Consider the following 17,993-nt stretch of genomic DNA (forward strand, 5'->3'; position numbering starts at 1 on the left):
CCAAAGTTCTTATTAGATATTAGATGTAGCATGAAAACCATTCATATATATTAGAAAAAAGCTAGCCCATATGTGGCCATATAATTGACATTTCCAGTTTAGATTTCTTTTTAGATAAATTAAATAGAGAATACTCTAATTGATAGGGAGCAAGCCTCAATCAAGAAGATCAGTCTTTGACATCTACTGGCTATGTGAACCTGAAGAAGTCATTCTTAGTATCCAGGTATCTTAGTACCTTAGTATCTAAGAGTAAGTTTTAGAACACTTGTTTTAAGAAAGGGTATTTCCTCATTAATAGAGAGTTTTCAGAGTCCAAACCACTGAAATCACTGATCTAGACACTCTCACATAATCCTTCTCTCCCAAATAAAATGTAGCAAAATGAAATATAAAAACAAAGATAATTTTATCTTTGTCATATTTTGAGACATTTAGCAGAAATGTCAGCAAAAAATTTATGTAGACTTAAATACTATAAATTTCAATTGGCTTTTGTCATTGCTGTTCAATAATTTTCATTTATGTCCTATTTTTTGTGATCCCATTTAGGGTTTTCTTCATAAATATACTTGTATGACTTGCTATTTCCTTTTACATATCATTTTACAGATGAAAAAACTGAGGCAAATAGGGCTAAGTGTCTTGCCCAAAGTCATACAGCTAGTAAGCATATGAGGTCAGACAAACTCAGAAAGATGTATTTGCCTGGCTCCAGGCCCAGCACTCTATGCACTACCCTACCAACCTGACCTTAGTTGACTCTAAGGTTCTCCAAATGTAACCTTACATCATGTGCAAGAAGCAATAATTTTGTTGTTTCCTTACCTATAATTATTACCTCAATTTCTTTCTTGTTAACCCTTTAGTTAGATATGTCTATATCTAAAAAAAAGATATGTTAATATCCCTTACTACTGCTATTTTATAATTTATTTCTTTTTCCAATTTGATTTTCTTTAAATTTAGATGCTACTCTATTTAGATATGTAAGAATGTATTTAGATGCTATGTTACTAGGTGCATACATATTACATATTAGTATTAATTTTGTTATCTATGGTGACTAAATATAATGATAATTCCTTGTTTACCTTTTACAGTAGTCCTTTTTGCATATAGTAATTCTATGTCAAACAACAAAACTCAGCAAGAAAGGGCTAGAAAGAAAACTTGTTTTCAGAATACAGAAGCTACAAAATATTTGCATGCTTAACCTCCACTTTCCAGGGAAAGTATGAATTAAACTATAAAGTACTTTTTGCAGAAATAAAGACAGACCTAAACTATCAATTACTCATAAGTAGAAGAAGCCAATAATAAAAAATAATAGCACTATCTAAATTAATTTACTTATTCAATGTTGGACCAAACCTTCAAAAGAATACTTTATAAAACTAGAAAAAAGTATAAGGAAAAGAAAAAGAATAAAAAACAAAAGATCAAGAATCTTTAAAGTAATAAAGAAAAAAAGAGGAAGGAGAGCAGATTTCAAATTTTTCTCCAAAGTTGTGATAATTAATCATTTGGTAACTAGATGTGATAATAGCCTATTCCTATAATCCCTGCTTGAGGAAGGTAAAATTGATGGATCATTTGAGTTTCAGAATTCTGAGGTGTGAGCCAATAAAAAATAAAAATAAAAAAAGTCAATAAAATGTCTACAATAAATCTAACCCAAATATCATGAGGCTGCAGTTGTCATTAGGCTGTCAAAGGAAAGTATCTATCCAGGCCTCAATAACTCAAATTAAAGATTCCATGTCAACAGGTACTGAGATCATTCTTTTGAATGGCCACTGAACCTTCAACTTAAGCAAAACAGAGACCCAAGCATGTGACTGAGACAGAGAGACAGAGATTTGGCAGACTGAAAAAAAAAGACATCAATAAACAGTTCAAGTATATGATATATAGACACAAAGAAAATCAATAGCATAATGCTTAATAAATCGAAAGCTCCTAAGTTGGAAGAGAGGAATTCACTAAATAAAAAAAATTTCTGGGAAACTGGAGAGTAATTTGGCAGAAATTAGGTTAAGACTAAACTCTATCAGACATCAATACAAACACCAAATCGACATATGACAAACATACAAAATCATATCATAAAACATAAGTAAGGAAGAAAGAAGACATTAACTTTCACAATTATGGATAGGAGAATTCATGATTAAACAAGTGACAGAATCACAAAATAAACAACTTTAATTGCATAAAATTGAAATTTTTTTTCCTGCAAATAAAACCAAAACAGCTAAAATTAGAAAAGAAATAAGAAACTGGGTGAGTATGGGGGCAAGGGAGATCTTTGCAGTAAATTTCTCTGATTAAAAAAAAAAAAGAATAAATAATATGAATAGTTTTCAAAAGAAATTTAAGCCATCAACAATCATAAAAAAAGTTATAAGTAATTTGGGAAATGAAAATTAAAGCAAACATGAAATTTCACCTCATACCTATCTGACTAGCAAAATAAGACAATAGAAAAAAATGACAAATGTTAAAGAGGCTGCAGAAAAGCATCTACAAAATAGTGCACTGGTGATAAAGCTGGTAACTGGTCAAGCCATTCTGGAAAGCAAAATGGAACTTTGTCCTGAAAGTTCCAAACTTTCTGTTTCACCCAGCTCTATTGCTACTAAGCCTATCCCCCAAAGAAATTTTTTTAAAAAGAGAAAAAGAATCTATGTATTTAATTAATTTATTAATTATTTAATTAAATAAATATCTAAAAATATTTATAGCAGGTTTTTTTCATGGCAGGTTAGAAAGAAAGGGAGGATCGTATGGAGAGATGATTAAACATATGGTACATGAATGTAATGAATATTCCTGTGCCATAAGAAATGATGAAATATCCAATTCCAGAGATAATTGGGAAGAGCTTTATGAACTACTGTAGAGCCAAGAGTGTAGACTTAGCAAAAAAATTAATAAACTGCAAACAACATTCAAGAAAAAAGTTTTTTTTAAAAGAACTTAAATCTATTATCAGTGTAATAATAAGCCACAAATTTAAAATTCAAAAACAAAACAAGCCACTCATTTTTTGCCTTACTCAACTCCTGATAAGGGTGATAAACTTGAGTTTAGAAAGAGACAAACATTTTTGGACACGGTGAATATAAGAAATTATGTTTCCAGATTATGCAGATATAAAGGAATTTTCTTTAAAATATATGATTAATGGAGGGAAAAAAGGTTAATTGTAGGAATAGATTAATTTTTAATATTTATTAGTTTAAATTTTTTTAAAGAAAAAATCAATAGGATGTCACAAATTTTCATGTTCCAAGGCTTCTTCACATTTTTGTGCTATTTATTCCTTTGAATACACTTTTCACATATATACATTATTTTATTTGTTCCCAGAGTCTAATCATGAAGCAAGAGTAAAAGAAAATTATTGAAGCAGATGCATGTTTGATTGGTTTGGATTAAGATCCCTGAGGAAAAGTTCCCAGCTTTATTTTTCCTTATAAATGTACCTTAATCTGCCTCTCTCCAACTTTCACCCACAAATTCTTGCTTCCAGTTCTTAGGCAAAGCAGAACAAATCTAATCCTTCTTCCACAAGATAGTTTTTTTTAAATTAAAGATAGAAAGCCATCATTGTCCTTCTTTAATATTCACTTCTTCAAGTAAAAACATTCTCGGTTCCTAAAATTAATATGGTTAACATGGGAATTTAATTTGCTCCCCTATACACATTAAGGAAATTTTGTTGGGGGCAGAGCCAATACAGCAGAGAGGACACATGCTTCTTTCTGATCTTCTCCCAAGACCCTCAGTTAATTACCAAATCTAGCTTCTGAATTAGTTCTGCAGTGACAGAATCCACGAATATTGGGAGTGCAACAAATTACCAGCAAAAGATAATTTCAAAGATTGCCAGAAAAGGTCTGTTTTGGTTGGATACAGAGGGAGGTAGGTGGCTAGGTGGAAGAAGGCCAAGCACCAACATCAGCATATGCTGTGCAGCCCTGGGGCGGGGTGTGGACTCTGTGGGGCTATGCGGAGAAGATCAATGAATTGGGCTTAGAACTAAAAAAGCTAAAAAAAGAACAAAGTAAGAACCCTCAATTAAATAACAAATTTGAAATTCTGAAAATAAAAGGAAAGATTATTAAAATTGAAAGCAAAAAAAAACTATTAATAAATAAAACTAAGAATTGGTTTTATGAAAAAACCAACAAAATAGGTAAACCTTTAGTCAAGTTGATTAGAAAAAGGAAAGAAGTAAAACAAATTGTTAGTCTCAAAAATGAAAAGGGAGAACTTTCCACCAATGAAAAGGAAATTAGAGCAATAATTAGGACTTACTTTGCCAATGTTACGCCAATAAATTTGATAACCTAAGTGAAATAGAGGAATATCTACAAAAATGTAGATTACCCAGATTAAAAGGAGAGGAAATAAATTACTTAAACAGTTCCATTTTAGAAAAAGAAACAGAATAAGCTATTAATCAACTCCTAAGAAAAAATCCCCAGGGCCAGATGGATTTACATGTGAATTGTATCAAACATTTAAAGAACAATTAATTCCATTATTATATAAACTATTTGAAAAAATAGGGAATGAAGGAGTCCTACCATATTCCTTTTATGATACAGACATGGTACTGATACCTAAACTAGGTAGGTTGGAAACAGAGAAAGAAAATTATACACCAATCTCCCTAATGAATATTGATGCAAAAATCTTAAATAAAATATTAGCAAAGAGATTACAGAAAATTAATCCCAGGATAATACACCATGACCAAATAGAATTTATACCAGAAATGCAGGGCTAGTTCAATATTAGGAAAACAATTAACATAATTGACTATATCAAAAACCAAATTAACAAGAACCATATGGTTATCTCAATAGATGCAGAAAAAGCATTTGATAAAATCCAACATCCATTCCTATTAAAAACACTAGAGAATATAGGAATAAATGGATTTTTTTCCTTAAAACAGTCATTAGTATTTACTTAAAACCATCAGTAAGCATCATATGTAATGGTGATAAACTGGAACCATTCCCAATAAAATCAGGAGTGAAACAAAATTGCCAACTGATGTCAAAGGATATTTTCAGATGAAAAAATTGAAACTATTTCTAGTCATATGAAAAGGTACTCCAAATCCACTATTTGGAGCACCAGATCAGGGAAATACAAATTAAGACAACTTTGAGATACCACTATATACCTGTCAGATTGGTTAAGGTGACAGGAAAAGATAATAATGAATGTTGGAGGGGATGTGGGAAAACTGGGACACTGATACATTATTGGTGGAACTGTGAAATAATTCAACCATTCTGGAGAGCAATTTGGAACTATGCTCAAAAACTTTGATCCAGCAGTGTTTCTACTGAGCTTATATCCCAAAAAGATCTTTTTTTTTAAAAAATAATTTTTTATTGACAGAACCCATGTCTGAGTAATTTTTTAAAACATTATCCCTTGCACTCACTTCTGTTCCGATTTTTCCACTCTCTCTCTCCACCCCCTCCCCCAGATGGCAAGCAGTCTTATACATGTTAAATAGGTTACAGTATATCCTAGATACAATATATGTGTGCAGAACTGAACGGTTCTCTTGTTGCACAGGGAGAATTGGATTCAGAAGGTATAAATAACCCGAGAAGAAAAACAAAAATGCCAGCAGTTTACATTCATTTCCCAGTGTTCTTTCTTTGAGTGTAGCTGTTTCTGTCCATCCTTAATCAATTGAAACTGAGTCAGACCAAAGAGATCTTAAAGGAGGGAAAGGGACCCACATGTGCAAAAATGTTTGTGGCAACCCTTTTTGTAGTAGCTAGAAACTAGAAACTGATTAAATGTCCATCAATTAGAGAATGGCTGGATAAATTATGGTATATGGATGCTATGGAATGTTATTGTTCTGTATGAAATGACCAAAAGGATGATTTTAGAGAGTCCTGGAGAGACTTACATGAATTGATGCTAAATGAAATAAGCAGAATCAAGAGATCATTATATCTGGCAACAATAATGATCAATTCTGATGGACATGGCTCTCTTCAACAATGAGATGATTCAAACCGCTTCCAATAGTTCAGTACTGCAGAGAGCCATCTATACCCAGAGAGAGAACTATGGGAACAGAGTGTAGACCAGAACACAGCATTTTCACTCTTTCTGTTATTGTTGGCTGACATTTTTGTTTTCCTTCTCAGGTTTTTTCTTCTTTCTAGATCCAATTTTTTCTTGTGCAGCAAGACAACTGTATAAATGTGTGTGTGTGTGTGTGTGTGTGTGTGTGTGTGTGTGTGTAGGATTTAACATATACTTTAACATATTTCACATGTATTGGACTTCATGCCATCTAGGGAAGGGGATAGGGGGAAAAGAGGGGGAAAATTTGGAACAGAAGGTTTTGCAAACATTTTCAGCATTGAAAAATTATCCATGCATATGTTTTGTAAATAAAAAGTTGTAATAAAATTTTAAAAAGGGTTTTGCTTTTCATTTCTCTTTTCCATGGGATGAGGAAATAACTAAAGGGGACTAGATAATAGGTATATGGTTCTACCTCCACCATCACTCCACCCTAAAAGAAAAGAAGAAATGATTAAAAAAAAAGAATGACATAAGCAAAAAAGCTTTGAAAGTTATATTCTGAATATATCATGTACTTATGAAGATTAATCAAGCTTTATAAAGTAAATTTTCAGCTTTATATCTAGTATTTCCTAGTCCACAATAAATTTGGAAATGCTTTTTACATGGCACTGAAATTCAAAATAAAAATTTAGAATTAAATTGAACATCCTTCCAAACACTAATCTATACATAACCCTTGCTCTGCAATATCAGTAATAAGTATATGCCACAAAGAGACCAAAGAGGAAAGGAATCTATTTGTATATAAAAGTATTTATACAGCACCTCTTTTTATTGTAGTATAGAACTAGAAACACATGGCATCCATCAATACTGGTATTATTGCACAAATTATATCATATAAAGATAATATTACCAGTTAAAAATGATGAAAGGGATGGTTTCATAGGAACCTGATAAGACTTGCATGATCTAAGGAAAAAGGAAGTAAAAAGAACCAGGAGAACAATTTAAATAACAATACTGTGAAGAAAAACAACTTGGAAAAATTTAAGAACTCTATGAAAGAGAATTTCTGGTTCCAGCTTATATGTTAAAAAAAAACAGTTCCCCAATCTTTATCTTGAACTTCCAGACATTATAGCCAAAAGCCAGAAAGTCAGATCACCTGTTGAAGTCTGCAAAAATCAAGTTTGGTATATACATTATAGCTTCAGTTTTGATTTGGTAATTCCCTGTCCTTCCTGATAAAGATATTTTTTCCCCTTCTATTATTTGCTTCTTCTCCTGCTTTTGGTCAAATTTCACTTGTGAAATGTATTCACATTCTGAATTTCTCCAGAAACTACTCCTCTTGGCTCAGTGACTTTATGGTCACTGAAGACTGTGCTCTGAGCATAATAAAACTGCAGCAACTATCTCTGCATTATTGATTTAGTGAGTGACAATAATACCTAATCAATCAATCCTCAGATAATTTTATCTCAATTATTTGTGGCCCCAAATGAGAAAGATAGGATTGGCTCAAGATTGAGTTTTCCAATTCAGTAATTTTCCAGCATGTATAAAGTAGCGTTTACCAAGAGATTTACAGGCAGAAAAAAACATGCTGACTGGTAAAGTTATAATCCTATGTAAAAAACTGCAAGGGCAAGTTAGTGTGCTGTATACTTTGTTTATTGCATCTAAATAATTTAACAGAAAAACTATTGGACTCTGAAGTGGCCAATCTGACAATTACCCAGGAGCCCTAAAAAAGCATGACACTTATATTTCAGGAATCAAAAAAGCAAGGACTGGGTTGAGGGAGGTCTTGTCTTAACTGGAATGCTTTAACTTTCTTCATTTATCAGGTTAAATACTTAGGGCAGAACTCAAAATTCTTCTAAACCTTGAACTTTTTTCACTGTATTAGCTACAGGTAAATAAGACTTATCTGTCACTTGTCTTGACTATTCTCCTGTCTAAATCCTTGGTCATCCTGGTCTGATCTTACATTCTGAGTGGTCAGTAGAGTCCCCATATATTTTAAATAAGTCTCAATACTGCTTTGAAAAGTCAATTATCATTATAGGATCCTTCAGGTTCTGGTAACTCTAGCCTGGTTATGATAATTCTAGTTTGTGGCAGAAGTCTGTAGACTTGGAAGTTAGATTACTCCTCTCTGAATCTATTTCAAATATGAGAAATCTAGTCTGGGTAAACTCTCTTGGGAGTGGAGGGGAAGGTAGAGTGTGGACTAGTGAAGGCCAAAAAACATCATTCTTGATGATCTTTTGATTTTGAAATACTGCATACCCTTAAAGTTAATTGTTGAAGCTTCATAGCTAAATCAGCCCTCTAAAATTACTGTAATTCTGTGCTAATTTGCCTTACCTAAATAAACACAGACCAACTCCAACCCTTTGATTAAATGGGAGATAAATTTTAAAATCTGTCAAGAAAATATAACTTTTTCTATACTGTTTCAAAGCTTTTAAAAAACTATATTTCATCTTTGTTTTCCTAATTCTGACAATATTAGAAATGCAAAAAAAGAGAAATAAGTGAGAAGAAATTTCCCTTTGCAGAAATTTATAGCATTGTAGACTAATTAAAGACTAGATCTGTGAATAGAAATCTGTTTATCATGCATTTCTCAAAATTAGGAAAGAAATGTAGTTTGAAGTGCAATAAAGTGATAGAAAACTTATATCTGATGTGAAAAAGTGAGACTTTCCTATAATGAAGATATAGCAAAGCTTCTTTAAACTTCAAAGATCTTTATCCCAGCTATTATGATTGAAGCTTGATGTCAGATACTCCTATAGGTTTGAAAGAAGAGGCCTCAAATTCAAAGTTCATGAGGGTCCCCTAAGCAACTAAGTTCTTAACTATTGAAAGACAAAAAAAAAAAAAAAAAAAAAAAAAAAAGACAGCTATATATCCAAAATTTCAACCTAATAAATATGGTTTCAGATAAATTTTATGCATTTATTGTTCTTCATTTCTCCAACCTATTATTGATTTTGACAAAGAAGTATTTGCTGCTAAGTGGTAGAGGAAAAAAAAAATCTTAGGATTCAATGAATCTGTCTTGGTTGTGGCTCCACCTCTTACTCTCAGCTTGAAAGATAGGAACTCATGTCATCTAGCTTCAAGGTAATAACTACCACCTCCATCTCTCATCTGTCTTGATCTCTGTTCCACTGGGGAGGGAAATGCTTTTTTTTAAGTAGCTGATATTTTATACAATGATTTAAGATTTGCAAATCACACACACACACACCCTCTCTTATTTAAGCCTCACATATCTTATGAGGTAGGTATTAGTGTCCCATTTTACAGATGAGTGATTTGACATAAAGAGTGAATGAAGTTCAGGTCTTCCTGACTCCAAATAAAGTGCTCTATCCACTAAAAAGAACTGCCAAACATTAGTATAAACATTAGCTCCTCTACTGTTCACTCTCAACTGAACTAGATTGAGGACAATTTCTAAATTCCGTTATGATTTCAGAGAAAGATATGTGTGGCTTTGTGTGTATATGTGCTTTTAGACTATCCTTTGTTTCATAAAACTATTCCTTATAAGATATTCCCTGTAAGATTTTTACCTTAAATTAGTACTTTGATTACTGCTCAGTAACAAATTGGGTTATCAGGTTTCAGCATAATTCTAAATAACTATTCTGAGTGGATATATATTTTCTGCATTGAAGACAGAAAGGACAGAACTATATATGGGCCAATCTTTTATAGATCTTTTGTTTAGTCAGCAGAATACCATATTTTGAATGTTTCAAAACATGTATTTAAATACATAAAAGAGACTCAAAGCTGAACATTGGCTCTATTTCATCTTCATCTACATTTCCATTCTGGGAATCTCGTTTCTATTAAGATTCATTTAAGCAAATTACACTATAGCAAAAAGATTCAAAGGACCATATAATTTAGAGGTACTTCAAAGGCTTTATTTTACAGATAAGGAAACTAAAGGTCAGGGAAATTAAGTGTCTTGCCCAAAATGACATCAAATAAACAGGAAAAAGTATTTAGAAACAGAATTTGAACATAGGCACTTGCTCAACTGGATTATACTTTTGTCTTCAGGCATTCACAATTTTCAAATTTTTGTCAAAAGCATCATAATTCATCTAGTCATCCAATCTCAAAAGCTAAAGATCAGTCATAAAGTCATAGATTAGAGCTAGAAGAGATTCTAGAGGTTTAGAGATTATAGGATTTAGAATCAGAAGAACTTTTAGGAATTGGCTAATCCAACAGCCTTAGTAATGAAATATCAGTTGATACTGGATAATAATATTTTATTATCCTAGTCACCAGTTTCATTTCTAACAGTATTTGACCAATAGGAAGCAAGATGTGGAATTAAGCATGACTAAAATGGTTAAGTGTTTCAAGGTAGGGAGCCACAGTAAACTCATAGCTTTAATTATCTTCTTGATATCATTTTTGGCAGCTTTCAATGATAATGCCTCCTTAAAATTTTTCAATCCCTTTAACTCAAAAGAACCTTATCTCAAATGTCTTTGGCAAAAAAAAAAAAAAAAAAAAGGTAAGAAAATCAGAAGAAGTCTGTGGTTTTGAAAAGATAAGTTACAAGGATATAAAGTTGCATATGCAGTATCATTAAGTATAAAATCTCATTATTTTACGTTTTTAGGAAGCATGCTACATTTAAGTTCCTCCATTACACTAAAATAAAAATATCAATTAAAAAAAGTTCATTTTTAGACACAATGAATTTAAAATGTTGATAGTAGTATTTAGGTGGAGATATTCTACAAGCATTTATAAATTTGTTCCTTGAGCTCAAGAGAGAAGTTGAGATGGAGATGATGATTTGAGAATAAACTATATAGAAAAAATTGTTGAAGCCAAGAGTGAATGAGACAAAGGGAAAACAGCCTGTAAATAATACCATCAATCAGTAATCCATGCTCAAAATCAGATTTGACTTTTTCTCTCTCACCTTTCCTGTTCAATTACTTGTTATATCTATTGATACTATAGATGCAATATATTTCACATCAGTTCTTTTCATTTTCAATGCCACCTCCCTCACCAAGACAAATCTTCACTATTCCTGCCTAAATTCTGAAAACAACATCTTAACACATCTTTCAGTTTCCACTCATTCCTTTCTAATTCATTCTTCATAATGTGTTTAATTATGTACAGATGTACATGTATCATGTACAGATGTACATGTTATCAGGTACAGGTCTTATCATGTCACGCCTCAAAATACTTCATTATTACCTATCAAATGAAATCTGTAATCCATTAGCCTGGCATTCAGTTACCATAATTTGATATCACCTACTCTTCTCAGCCTTATAATATTTCCCTTCCCTTATTTTACATGCCAGCTAAAATGAATTAGTGTTCCCAGTACAAAACCACTATCTTCCTGTCTCCGCATCTTGCTCCATTCTCTACTACTGAACACTTTCCTCTGTACCACTTCATTATATCAACCCAAAGCATCTTTATGCCAAATACTGAAAAATTGATGTAGTAGAATAAGAACTGGCTTTGAGACAAGAGACCTGGATTTAAGTCCAAGCTTTAATACTTACTAGCAATGTGACTTAATCAAGCTGCTACTAAACCTCTTTGAGTCTCAGTTCCCCCATCTGTAAAATAGAGATAATAATATTTGCACTGCATATATCACATCTATATTGTGGAAAAGACATCTTTCATTCTAAACCTAAATTTTAGAACTCTCATAGTACACTCTTATTTATATTCTATTTTGAATTTTGTGTTTGTATAACTATCTTATTTCTTCCATTTTATAATAAGTTCATTGAAGGCAAAGAACATACTTTATTAATCTTTCCTCGATTCTTATTAAATTTTTTTTATCTCTCTGCAGTATATGGTATCAATGAATATTCTTGTCTCTATTCCTTCATTCTCTTACCTGTCTAGGATTTTATGACAATGCTCTCTTTTTGTTCTCCCCCTATTTTTTTGACCAATTTTTAGTTTTAGTCAATAAACTATATATAGTGACTCCCTTTTGCCTTTAATATCAAATAAAAATTCTTCAATTCAAGCACTTCAAAATATGGTCTCAACTTACATTTGCAAATTTAATACATGTCATTACCTTTTACATTCTCTATAGAGAGAGCAAAAGTGGCCTTCTTATGTTCTCTATTTCTCATATATGTGTTTTTTCTCTAGTTATCGTGCATTTCTGGAGTGTACCTCACTTCTGTCTCACTAGCTTCCTTCCAGAGAAAGCTAAAGCACCCCATAATATGGGGCTTTTTCTTACCTACCTAGCTGCTAGTGCTATTCCCACCAAAATTACCTTGATTATCTTGCTTACATTCTCTCTCTCATCTCAGCTTTACCCCTTTCCCCCACTATAGAATGTAAGATCCTAAAGAGTATGGAATGTTTTACTTTTGTCTTTGTACAACCAGTGCCTAGCAGAATAGATGCAGAACAAATGCTTACTGATTGGCCAATTAATTTTTTGATCTTTTTGGTGTTTCTACATAGTATGCTATAATCACAGAAATCCCAGAACTAAAAATGTTAATGTCTCTGAATCTTATGTTCATTTGAACACTAACATGCTCATAGCTTTTTAGTTAGAAAATGATTCACAATGAAAATTTTGATATAATTGTTGTACTAACAAATATATATTAGAAAGCTATGTATAATTTTATAGAAAGGCTATTTTTAGAACTATTACTTTATTATCTCAAAAGATCTTTTAAGTTTATCAGTTTAAATTTTGATATAATTGTTGTACTAACAAATATATATTAGAAAGCTATGTATAATTTTATAGAAAGGCTATTTTTAGAACTATTACTTTATTATCTCAAAAGATCTTTTAAGTTTATCAGTTTTAGTGTCAACTAATATAGATGATCACTCTTTTATTCCTTAGTAGATGGTCTGTATAAGTTGCTGTGGCTAAAAAACAAAAATAATCTAGTTATGTTTTGATGAGAGACTTTTATTAGAGCTTAGCTAGGATAGGTCTCAAATGACAGACATACGCTTTATCACAAAAGCCTTTTAATAAACTCTAAATGCTAGAGTTTATATTCTTCTGCTATCTGAAGTGAAGCCATAATCATTTCCACCTCATTAATAATCAAAAAAATTGTTAGTAAACATTCCTAATACAGAATAAGTCCAGTGAAATAGTGTAGTTACCTCTACTACACTGTAAGCTTCCTGAGAGTAGAAACTGTATTATTTGAGAATTTTAACAAATCTGTTTGATAATGAATGACTCTGCAGAAGGTACTGTACTAGAAGTTTAGAGGTAAAGGGAATGAAGATGATCAAGCAAGGTATTTCCTTCAAGTTTACAACTGTGTAGAAAAACTAAGTTTCATAAACTTCAAATTATGCCATCTCTACTCCTATTATTATGCCCACAAGAACCTTGAACTCTACCCTCAGAACTGTACAGGGCTCTAGCAAATGACTTGTTGCCCAGAATCTGGCCTTCCCTTTACTTCTTCAACACCAGCTCCAAACCACATAGTCCCATAGGTACCATCCAACTACCCCTTTTCCAGTTCCCTTTTGTTATATCTTAGACCATTATAAAGTAAGCTCTGAGAAGGTAGAAACTCTTTTTCTTGCTTGTATTTTTTTTATATACTTGGTGCTTACTACTACTTAACACTAAATATTTAATAAGCAGTTTACCTATTTCATATAAATCAATCATGGCTCCACTGTGACTGTAACAGTTACATCAAAAACAGATTAATCAAGTTGCTGAAAAGTAATAAACATATACAACTCAAGTTTTTATTATAATATCCTGTAATTAGTTTTTCCAGTCTTTTTTTCATATGCTCCACAATATTCAGCTTTTTCTAGAACTTACTCCTTTTCTCCAAATTCTTTTTTTCTCTTGTGAATTTCTTATCAATATTAATTCTTAATTAATTTTTTTGAGGCTATCTTATATTTATTTGAAATACTTTCTTGTTTTAGTTTTTTTTTTCTGGTTTATTGTTTTAGTTGCTATCCAGTATTTTTTGAAATTTCTGATACTCTTCATTTGGAAAAAACTGGGGGGGCTTGTTTTGATTTGGTATTCTTTGCTATTTCGTTTCTCTTCACTATTATCAAACATTGTATGTGAGAAGCTAGACTCCATTACTACTTCTCACTCCACTATTTTGACTAAAAAGTTCCTTTTATAATTCTTTAAAAACAAAACAGAAGCAACTCTTAATTCTGATTACAATCAAAAATCAGAACAAAATGTAGGAATTTAATGGCTTTATATGTAAAAGGAATTATTATTGACTGTCTGTTGAATGAATGTGTAAATGAAGGAATTAAAAAAAAATTCTGAGAATTGTTAAAGCAAATCTGAAGGGCATGTAGAAAATGGAAATTAAATGAGCCATATAACATCCATATTATGAATCAATTTTGGATTTAGTTCAATTTCTTTTCCATTCAATTGTAGGTTTAGACCAATTTTAGCCTATAAGAAAGGTTTATTCAGTCATGGGAATTATAAGAAAACTTTTTGCACTGTTTTTGAAACCAAGCCCTGCATGGCAGGGAAAATGGATCACTTCTATCTGCTGCTTAGAGACCCTTAACAAAAGACCTAGATTAAGCTGACCAGAAACCCAATTAATTCTAAAGACTGATGCAAGGAGTTTTCTCACTATTATATATCTAAAACAATCCATATGGCTTAACTAAAAACTGACCTTGTACTAGTTAATCAGTTACTCTTTATTTGTTTCTCTAATTGAATACAGATAGTGGAGAGTAAAATACCTTTTTTTCTGATTTCAGGGAATGATACCTGTTTGATTCCTCGCTCCCAACTCAAAAAGCCCCGAATCTTTCCTCCAGTTAGAAATCACATTATCTAATTTTTAAATCTTAACTTATATCCTTTTAATATTATTTAAATGCATAAAAATATGCCTCATGGTTTAATGCCAAGCTGAAGAAGGCTGGGCTCTATCTGTTATACAACTAGCATGTATTGCTTACTAAGCTGATATGCTCAGAAGCTCCAATCTTTGTTATCTCAGTTACTTAATATTTTACTGTTTCAGATCCCTAACCAAACCTTAATAACAAAACTAATGGTTTAGCTTTGCCAGCAATGTTCTATATAACATAAAGTGAATGATTTAATACGGCCTTTTGGAATTTTATTTCTCTAAGCTGCAAGAACAATTTTGATAGAACCATCAAGTAAAACTCTTTCTTCTTAGCAAAGTACTGAGAATGAGATGTTTTCTCTCAAATAGATCTGGGCTCTCATCAATTTGGATAGTTCCTGCTAATAACACTTAATCCCTGACAATTTGTGATATACCATTCCTTTGTCATTTTCTGCTGTTAAGTTCACCACAGAAATCCATCCTTATGATCCCAGAAAGCTTTCTTACTTTCTTCGACATTATAAAGATTCCAATGAAGCAGTTGGTCTATAAACTAGTTACATTCACCCTTACCAGATGACCAGCCTTTCTTCTTTTTCTAGATTCTTTTTTCTACCATACAATTCTTTGTTGCTATCTGTTCTCATTTGGTTATGTTGCAATATGCACACAATTATTATGTATCTCTCTATGGTACCATTATGATAATTTCAATTCTTCATAGACTATTATATTCTATGACTTGTAGTCATACAACAGTGATTCAGCATCTGAGACTCTATCAGAAACCATCTTTTCTCATATTTCTAAAGTTGGTAAGGCATGGATACAAGGATATGAGTAATTAATTTCCCAGATCTGTATTTTATACTTCTGTAAAGTTGGTTAATATCTCCATTAGGTACCAACTCAATCTGGAATGCCAAATTTATAAACTCAATAAACTAAGAAGAGACTTAAATATTTGTGAAGGACTTTTCATAACAGAAAAATTTTAAGTTTAATAAATTTAATACCAAGAAAAGAGATAAATTTTGCTCCCTCCTTAGCTCTCTCCACTAGACTACAAGAAACTACAATAAACTGCAAAAAAATAAGCATTGATGGTACATTTAACAGAAATGCAAATTATTTACTTGGTTGTTATTTAATAGTCAACAACATGCAATAAGATGCAAAAAAATAAATAAATAAGAAAAATACTTACCCAAGAAAACAATCAGTATCATTCATCCACTGATTTATAAACTGCGCAGTTATAGGTCCAGGATTATGTGGAAAATGAAGGCTTTCTAAGGTATGCAAAAGGAGATCAGGATTGTAGTACAAGGCAGCAATAGCAACTTGAAGACACATGGTACGGAGTTCACTTGTTTTAACCCCTCTGGTTAATCTTTCCAACACAACTTCTACAAACAGTGGAATGCACTAAATACAAAGCAGAAAATAAAAGTTAACAGAGAATTTATTATAACTATTCCTATTGCCTATAAAGAAATTAATAATAACAATGATGATAATGGCTAGAATTCACATAGGATTTGAATGTATTTAAAGCCTATTACCTCATTTGAACCTCACAATAACATTGTGAGGTAGGCAATACATTGCCCATTTTACAGATGCCCATTACCCCAAAGCCAGTAAGTAGCAGAGGTCGGATTTCAAGCCAAATCCTTCTAACTCCAAGTCCTATATTCTATCCATTACAACATAATGACTCAAGAATAAATATTGTCATACAAAGAATATCTATTACAAAGCATTTTTAACCTAATCATCTATCATATAAAATTTTTTAATTTGCACGCCTTTTTGTCTCACTGTAAAATAGGATTTATTTCACAATATTCATTTGACAAATGAGAAAGATGAGAAGCAAAGAAATGGTTTGCTTTGGATCACCCATCTAATTATCTCCTCCCTACCCCCTTCAAACCTTACACCTAACCAATTATCAACTGATCAATGATTTTTATATTCCAGATCATAATGAGTAACAAAAAAGTTAGCTAAAACTCAATAGAAAAGCTAGGATAAAAAAGCATATGTAAAAACAGTTAACAAAAATATACAATATATTTATATAGCCACTCAATATTTATATTCAGAAGTTTGGATATTCAAAGAAAGAAAGCTAAAATAGATAATCTTATCCAGTTGATTAGAACTAAATAATACACTAAAGGTGGGAGAGATAAAAAGTAGAGTTAACAAAACAGGCAACTGAAATCAACTAAAATGTTCCAAAATGAGCTGTGACCAAACAATGGGATTCAGTTATCATCCCTATGCAAAAGATTTCCAGATCACTGCATATCCAGTGCTGAGCTAGTCATGTATGACTTCATTGGCTTTTTTAATATCTCAAATAGGATATCCTTAGATAACCCAAACTAAACATGTCTAAAGCATCTCATTTTTCCTTTGAACTTCCCTGTTACTATCAAGGGAATTGCTACTCTCCCAATTATTCAGGCTCAGAACCAGTGAAACATTTGATTTCTCACTTTATTCTAATTAGTCTAATAAATAATCGGTCATCAAATCTTGCCAAGGTAGAATTTCATAAAAATCTCATATATAAAAGTTTTCTTCTTTTTACTCATATAACAATAGTTCTAATTTAGGCTCCTATCACTTCTTGTCTAGACTAATGCAATAATATTAAGTGACACCACTTAGGTTTCACTGTTACTGCCTCAAGTTTCTCTCTTCACCAATCCATCTTCTATTAAGCTATAAAGGTTCATTTTTCTTACAGAGTACTTTTCATTAGTTTTGTATTATGTGTAAATTTCTTTTTCATATATATATATATATATATATATATATATATATATATATGTATATATATATATACATATACATATATATATACATATATATATATATATATGATGTGAATAATGAATCCCCTGAAGTGACTAATAAATTTCATTATTCAAATTCATGTTTTATATTTCCATTGGGATGGAACCA

General features: G+C 31.6%; 1 protein-coding gene across 3 annotated transcripts in view; it reads right to left on the minus strand.

The window, feature by feature from the left end:
- Nucleotides 1-17,993, minus strand: part of IPO8 (importin 8) — a 156,822-nt gene that overhangs the window by 17,578 nt on the left and 121,251 nt on the right. For all 3 annotated transcript variants that reach the window (XR_007947783.1, XM_051962783.1, XM_051962782.1), the window contains one exon: nucleotides 16,219-16,439. Coding sequence is in view for 2 of the 3 variants with exons in the window: in XM_051962783.1 (XP_051818743.1) it covers nucleotides 16,219-16,439 (221 nt within the window). In the remaining variant the exon portion in view is untranslated. The remainder of the gene's footprint in view (nucleotides 1-16,218; nucleotides 16,440-17,993) is intronic.

Source organism: Antechinus flavipes, chromosome 5 (genome assembly GCF_016432865.1).
Source record: "Antechinus flavipes isolate AdamAnt ecotype Samford, QLD, Australia chromosome 5, AdamAnt_v2, whole genome shotgun sequence".
Lineage (NCBI taxonomy): Eukaryota > Metazoa > Chordata > Mammalia > Dasyuromorphia > Dasyuridae > Antechinus > Antechinus flavipes.